General features: G+C 31.2%; 2 protein-coding genes across 2 annotated transcripts; both read left to right on the top strand.

The window, feature by feature from the left end:
* Positions 1-991: 991 nt before the first annotated feature.
* On the top strand, positions 992-2,888 carry LOC111630660. Its single transcript, XM_023374801.1, has 3 exons — positions 992-1,146; positions 2,276-2,410; positions 2,489-2,888. The coding sequence occupies exons 1-3, from the start codon at positions 1,008-1,010 to the stop codon at positions 2,791-2,793; spliced, it is 579 nt and encodes a 192-aa protein (XP_023230569.1). The 5' UTR covers positions 992-1,007; the 3' UTR covers positions 2,794-2,888.
* Positions 2,889-5,000: 2,112 nt separating this feature from the next.
* Positions 5,001-6,995, top strand: LOC111630649 (calumenin-like). Its single transcript, XM_023374790.1, has 3 exons — positions 5,001-5,128; positions 5,705-6,104; positions 6,435-6,995. Exons 2-3 carry the CDS (start codon positions 5,708-5,710, stop codon positions 6,977-6,979), a joined length of 942 nt encoding a protein of 313 aa, XP_023230558.1. The 5' UTR covers positions 5,001-5,128; positions 5,705-5,707; the 3' UTR covers positions 6,980-6,995.
* Positions 6,996-7,615: the final 620 nt, after the last annotated feature.

Raw genomic sequence — 7,615 nt, 5'->3', positions numbered from 1 at the left:
TCTCGTCTTGTTTATCTTGTATGCCTTGCCCTAAATTCGTCGCTCGTCATTCGTCCCGTAATAATAATAAATTAATAAACATCCGATCGGCGAAAGGAGAATTAATTTAAGAACGCCCTCCTGTACGGGAAATCAAAACTATTCGAAAATTTAGAAGGCCTCGATAAGATAAATAAGGCCTTCTACGCTCTATAGTCAGGCTAGAAATTATACATAAATTACATATTAAATTTATATTAAGTTTCTTCGACAATTTCGCGAAATCTGCGATGAAAAATTTAATAAAACGCTCATTAAATGGAGTCAAATTAGGGCAGTCGTCTTAGATTATTTATATAATAATTATTATTATAATTTAAATAGAAAAATTAGATAAAAAGTTTGCTGGATATTATTTAAAATTGGATCGAGTTTGTTTATTAAAACGGCAAGAAAATGGCGTCCAAAAAAAACAACCAAAATTGACATTACGATAGCGACAGATAGGAGTATGAAACACTTTAAAAGACATTTCTTATTTGTTTATTGGAGGGACGAATATTATGATTCATTATGTTACTGGGTATATTTATGATTCACTCCGATAACAAGAGATAATGACTCTGTCGGAAGCGAATTATAAGTCATAAAGAGCGTTTTACCAGATACAAACCAGTCACTCTGCCATTTTCGGCTATTAGTTCAATGTTTTCTATGCTCAAAAAGCTGTAGATATAATTAACAGACTACCACATAATCATTAATTTTAAAAAATTATTAAAATTCTGGCTTTTATGACGAATAAAAAAATTGTTTGTGTTTTCTTTAAATTAATTTTTTTAAATGATAAATTAGCAAAAAAAAAACATGAAAGGGAAAAAAATCCAAAACTTTTCAATTGTAAAGTAAAATGGAGAGAGAAAAACCGGCGCATAAAGAAATGTGTTTATGTTTAGAATGTCAGTAAGTAGAGGACAAAGGTCCTTAGACCCCGCTCCCACCTCCCACGGGTAGATATATAAGAAGGGATGGAAGGAGGCATTAGTGCCGCTTGTAGTCTCCTCTCTTTGACTATGAAGGGTGCTCCTATCTCTATCTGGTTGCTACTGCTACTCGGTTTCTTTCTCGAAGGACAAGCCAAAAGGCCACATTACAAGCACTTCGATGGTGAGTATTAAGTATTTATTTATTTATTTACATCATAAATAATGCAATAATTAACAATGAATAACGTAAATAAAACAAAAACTAATAATAATAATGCGTTGTTACTACTGGTCAGATTATAAATGAATCAAATTTGCATAAATTCGATTAATTTTTAAATGCGAATAATTAATTTTAATTCTTTCGTTATCGTTTAACCTAAAATATTTGTTTACGCGGTTCCAGTTGTAGAGAATAATTAAATAAATAAATAAAAACTTTGATCTGGCCTCGAATCGATGACGTTTCGTGACGTCACGCGCATTTATAAATTAGGCCTACCTGTGATTATAAACCGAGAAGTTTAATGGCGAAATTTGAGACGGATTGGAAAGGATTCGGTGGCATTCTTTATAAAATGGTGGCAATTTTTTTTAAAAAAAATTATTTAAAAATTCAAATTTCGAAGTTTAAGCCAAACGTGACGTATCCGGTTTGAAAGTAATTCAATCCAGTAATCGATGTTCGGGGCCATAAGTAGGGGAAGTTGAAAAGTCAAACAGATACGCGCTGCCCGAGGTCAAAGGTCAGGATCGCACCACTTACCTAAACCAAACAGAACAGAGATTAAGAGAGCATCTTGTGTTTTAACCGAACAGAAAGGGGGGGATTGAGATTGTTACAGAATTAATTTCACGCGCCTATTTTGAGGTAAAAGGCGTGACCTTTTACTTCAAAATAAACCTTGAGATAGCTTTCGATTTTGTAAAACATTCAAATTAGTTTACGTCCTTGCGAGGGTGGATGACCTTCGCTGCGAGCATCCGTGTAGAAATACGGTTCCTGTGACTTTTTTGCTACTATGGGTATGGTCTACAGCTCTGATAGGGTCCCAACCACCTCATTCAGAACTTCAATTTTANATTTCACGCGCCTATTTTGAGGTAAAAGGCGTGACCTTTTACTTCAAAATAAACCTTGAGATAGCTTTCGATTTTGTAAAACATTCAAATTAGTTTACGTCCTTGCGAGGGTGGATGACCTTCGCTGCGAGCATGCGTATTTGCGTTTATAAACAAGACGTGGTTCTGTGTGTTGTACGTGACAATTAGTATTTTTCTAAACTTTTATTCTATTTTTTTTTTTTCAGATTACTTGATCGATCTCGATCGAAACGAACAAAAACAGTTGATCGATACGGATGAAGAGATCGAAGGAAGCGGTAACGCGGATACTGATACACATAATCCTTGGTCCAAGTCGAATTTCTTTCGTTTTATAACAGGTCGATTCTCGTTACAAAATACAGTACATATTTTATCCTTCCGAATTAAATTTAATTTAATAATTTTTCCGATTTTAGAATCCACTACTAAGAAGAAGTCGACGTGTTGTATGCTTGGTGTAATGGCGGGCGATAAAGGTTTCCATTGTTACGTATACTTCTACTTAGCAAGAATTATGAGGAGGAACAGGAACCGTGCCCACAACAAGAAGATAGTTTTCGGCAATAGCGAAAGAATGGATAAATCTAGAGAGAAATTAATGATGACGTTCGAGCAGTGCGTCGTGGGTAAGGGTACCGTATTCCACAAATGCTGCCACCTAGCGGCAATGAACAGTGACTACGACAATGGAAGAAGACACCAGAAAATGAAGAAATACTGAAGACATGCCAAAGATTTACAGCTTCGTAGCAGGAAAAAAAAGGAGAGGAAAATAATGAACTGTAAGAAGAAGAAGAATAGAATTTCGAAAATAACTACAGCTTATTATTTATATTAGCTTCTATACAGTGAATAACTACCCACAAATATATTCCCGAATAATTATATATACGTGTTCAAAATATGTAATTACCTCTTAACTGATGGCTTTTGTACATACCTGTTTCACTTCCGTGTAATTTTATTATAAAATGAGCTGTATGTTATTATAGAAATAAATCTTTTTTTCTTGTTTTTTAAAATAAGAACTGAAAATATTATTAAAATTTATGGCATTGCATGAATAAATTACACGACGTGTGCACCTGTTGGTGGCATTTATACACGTATTTTCACTTAGCAACGTGTATACACTTTCGCGAATCTTCACAGGCATTTAACTGATACCCATTATGTAATTTCAGCTTAAAATATCTTAATGCTCTCGTATCGTTTTAAACGGAGGAGGGAAAAAAATCCCTAAAATCTTATTTTAATTGCTAACGACTGGGATAGAAAACAAAAATTAATGACTACTTATTATCCTCCACCCATTATCACGTGGTCCTCAAGGTGACCTTTCGAGGGGGAGGAGAAAAACTGATGGTTTCTACGCATCACTAAACGGATTCGAATTAAGAAATTATATTTAAAATTTTAATAATTCGATATTCTAAAAAATGCCATTGAACCTCCCCCGAACTTGCGAATAATTTTAAACGGTGCGGCAAAGGAACCGACTGCATGAATCCTATAGAGTAGATAATATATAATTTTTTAATGCTGATTAGCATATTTATTAAAAATTATTTTAATTAGGATACGGTTTTATTCTAATTAATGCGGCTTTAATTATTATTAGTTGTTGTTATATATTTTTTTTTTTTAAGAGAAACGAAATTAATTTCCTCAGCTGTAATTTTCCAACCCTGACCTTGAGGCGATTCAACGAATCTATCTGTCACTCTATACTCTCACTAGAATTATATTTCCGATATTTTAAAGCATAAAAAGCCCTTTTATTCATTATTTTTTTTACCTTAAACTTTATATAGATGCTTGTCATAATATTATGAAACATTCCGACTTTTTTTTACTGTAAACAGAAATGTTACAATCATATTTAATTAGTACACTCGAATCTCCAACAAAGGCCAACAATACTCATTGCCGTGATTCTTTAAGAGAATTAAATTAAAACTGTTATATTATGGTAAACTTTGAGGAATTTATTACGAAAATGAAATAGTTTTACAGCAAAGATATATAATGGCACATACCATGAGCATACCATAAAATAAAATGGTGTTATCTAGAGCAGGATTTAAATAGGGTTTACCATAATCAAATGGCAGAATTATAGGATATTTAAAGGAAAGTTTTATTTAAAAATATACCAGACGGAAGTTTTACATTCAAAAAGAGAACGTCCGGAAAAAAGAGGACACGTGTTAACATGAACTTCAACTTATTATGCATCTATCATACATAAGAGGACTTGCTTTCGCCTAATAACAACAAAGTTAAAGATTTGAGGTTAGCCTTATAACACGAGGCCTTAACCTGTAAACGTATTTATCTTAGGGCCTCATCATATTACTCGTGTATATTATTTTAATCAAAAATATTTAAGGCCATTAATCCATTAGAACTTTATCAAACAATGAACAGTAACTCATAAATGCTTACGTGACTAATTTGTCGTGTTTTAATGCCATTCGACGAATTCATTATTTATTATAAATTAAGACGAAATATCAAATTTAATTAGTGTGACGTCATGTTAATTTCGTAACGAACCAGTTTAAATTCTTAAATCGCAAGCGTCGCCATCTGTCGATGACTTAGTAAATTAACTTTCCGGACATATTTTTTTTTTTTTTTAAATAAATTTAAATAATAATTAATATATAATACATTTATTTTAATATATAATTTTGTATAACTTTTTTTTCCATTGCAATATCTGAACGAAGTATAGCTTCGTTGATAAGTACAGTACAGTATATAAAAGAAGCTTCCGTACAATTTATATTTAAAAATTAAAGTAAAAATAAAGATTATTTTTCTTTAATTAATTTAAATTGAACTTTATATTCATGAAACTTTAAATATCCGAATATAACAATGGCACATCATTACGTCAGCTATAACCTGATTGTGTCCAGGTCAACCGTCATGATTGGACGAATAAGGTTATCTTCTTTGATTGGACAGGTTACCATTGCCAAGTACACGTGTCTACGTCTGAATTCATATACAATCTTATTTTACTCTACAATTCTACTTAACATAAGGTAAGTACTTTTATAAGTCTATATTCTACTTATTTCACTTATTTTCTAGCAAACTCCATATTTAGTACACAGGTAAACGAACTATACAGATTTTTTTAAGGGGGTTAACTTTAGTTAAAACGCTTGTATGTAAGTATATACAGATTGAACTAAAGGTAACTCTTGTTAAAATCTGTAAGGTAAAATTGTAATTTTTATTATTTAAATTTATATAATTGTTCGAACGATGTAGTTTAAAATATTCTTAGTTTATCCTCGTTTTCTGTTCCGGGTCAAGTTGAAAACCTGTAACGATGCCATGCTACATTTAACTATAGATTTTTTTGATATCGCTATGCTAAAAAAAATCTGTTTTTTTATATTTTTAATGGGTTTTAAGGTTAAAATATGCTCCCAGATGGGTTTTACATTGCTTATTTAATTAGAGCATTAAGATTTTTCCAGTTTTCTACTAGGAATTAGCTTTTAAAATAATTATGTTTTCTTCTTCCATATGCAAATTAATTTGATGCGTTTTATGCTGTATTTTTTTTAAAATTTTAATATATTAATAATCAAAACGTATGTATTTTTCAGATAATGAGGCATCACTTATTATTGCTTGCGTTTTTACTTAAATTTTCTAAAATTGAAGGAGGATCTCATCAAGGATTCACTCCTCCTCCACCTTCACCAACCGGCGAACATAAACAACCAGATTATAGCAAACCTCCCGATCCTGAAGTTATTAAAGCTAAATTATCTAAATTAATCGACGAACGAGTAGATCGTAACAAAGATGGTTACGTTACGGTCGATGAACTACGCGATGTGTTAAAAGAAATCCATTTAGAAGCCATTGAAACTACACTAGATTCTCAATGGAGATATTTTCACCCTAAACAACAACAAGTTTTAACATCCCCTGGACAAAATGCAAAAGCTGTAGATGTTATAAGTTGGGAACTTTATAAAAATTTCACTTATCCTGATGTTTGTAAGTATTAAGCGCAGAATAATTTAAAAAAAAAATATATATATATATATATATTAATTGGGCTTAAAAATGGCTAATCTAATTATTAGATTTAAAAGCAATTTGGCTTTAGATAGACGTTAAGCCGCCACCTATGATAAATTAATAATTAGGATTTAGGAAAACATTCTAATTATTAAATCTATCATTAGATGGCAGTCTAATCGCCTACCTGTAGCCAAATTGCTTTACATGTAGTAATTAAATTAGCCTTGTTGTAGCCCAATTAATAATCAGGAGAACTAAAAAATCCACATGTTTTCTCGATAATTTTTTGTTTTTTTTTTTTAGTTTTACAGATGCAAAATTCGGAAGACTTAGAAAAAATGAAGGAAATGATTAAAAGACTGGAAAAAAGATGGGCAAAAGCCGATAGTAATAAAGATAATCTATTAACTAGGGAAGAATTTAAAGATTTTTTACATCCCGAAGAATCCGATCGCACTAAAGATATTGTTATAGACGAAGCGATGGAGGATGTTGACGTGGACAAAAATAATGAAGTAAGCTTGGAAGAATATATGGAGCATTCCAAAAATGTTGCCGGGGAAGAGAAAAACGATCCAAACTGGAGCCAAGGGCAACAGGGCCACTTTGTCAATTATTTAGATAAAAATAAAGACGGAAGTTTAAATAAAGATGAATTTAAAGATTGGATATTGCCGCCATACGATAGACACGAAGCAGAAGCATGGAGGCTCATATCATTAGCAGACCAGGACAGGGATACAAAAATTACTAAGCAAGATATATTAAATAATTTCCAATTTTTCATGGCCCTGCAGCCTCCGGAATTTTGGATGGACGATAATCAAAAGAGACACGATGAATTTTAAATATGTTTAAGATTATTTAATTTTAATAAAAGTATTATATTAAATATAATGAAAATGTCTTCTGTACATGCTTTTTTTTTTAATTGGATAAATAAGGTTCAAATCTAAATTAAGAAAAATAAATGCTATTAGATTCATTTTATTTTAAAAATTTAAATAAATCTTAATTATATTTCTCACTTTACCTCGACTTTCCTCATGATTTAATGGTCAACGTTTCTAGAGAAAAATTAAATTGTAATTAAAATTCTGTTTCTAAATCATTTGAATTTTCTTCGTTAAGTTTATAACTTAAATTTAGAATACAATAAATAAAATTATTTACAGTCCAGGAGAGAGAAGAGGTGTCTGCATGGCCATTTAGATCTAGACCATATACAGAGGCCTCAAAATTTAATGTTTTGTGTAAAAATATGATACGAAATTAATTTAAATTAAAGTTTATTTTTATAAATGGTGAAAATCTCTCTTTGCTTTATTAATTTTCATATATTTTTATGGCTTTCGGAGAGGGTTCGCCCCTCTCCGAACGTCCAGAATTCTGAGGCCTCTCTGAATAGCCTCAAAATTAAATAATGAATTGTAAACTTGGCTTTTCAATTCTAAATTATATCCAAAAAAAAAAAAAAAAAAAAA

Source organism: Centruroides sculpturatus, unplaced genomic scaffold (genome assembly GCF_000671375.1).
Source record: "Centruroides sculpturatus isolate CEXI.00-Female unplaced genomic scaffold, Cexi_2.0 scaffold20, whole genome shotgun sequence".
Taxonomy (NCBI): Eukaryota; Metazoa; Arthropoda; class Arachnida; order Scorpiones; family Buthidae; genus Centruroides; species Centruroides sculpturatus.
Note: the sequence above shows the minus strand (reverse complement) of the source record. Positions and strands in the feature narration are given on the sequence as shown.

What these genes read in the sequence shown, in the direction of transcription:
- LOC111630660 (XM_023374801.1), top strand. Translation starts at nt 1,008, where the DNA reads ATGGAAGGAGGCATTAGTGCCGCTTGTAGTCTCCTCTCTTTGACTATG. An exon ending in ACATTACAAGCACTTCGATG is followed by an intron (nt 1,147 to 2,275) that starts GTGAGTATTAAG and finishes TTTTTTTTTCAG; the next exon opens with ATTACTTGATCGATCTCGAT. An exon ending in TTTCTTTCGTTTTATAACAG is followed by an intron (nt 2,411 to 2,488) that starts GTCGATTCTCGT and finishes TTCCGATTTTAG; the next exon opens with AATCCACTACTAAGAAGAAG.
- LOC111630649 (XM_023374790.1), top strand. Translation starts at nt 5,708, where the DNA reads ATGAGGCATCACTTATTATTGCTTGCGTTTTTACTTAAATTTTCTAAA. An exon ending in TTTCACTTATCCTGATGTTT is followed by an intron (nt 6,105 to 6,434) that starts GTAAGTATTAAG and finishes TTTTTTTTTTAG; the next exon opens with TTTTACAGATGCAAAATTCG.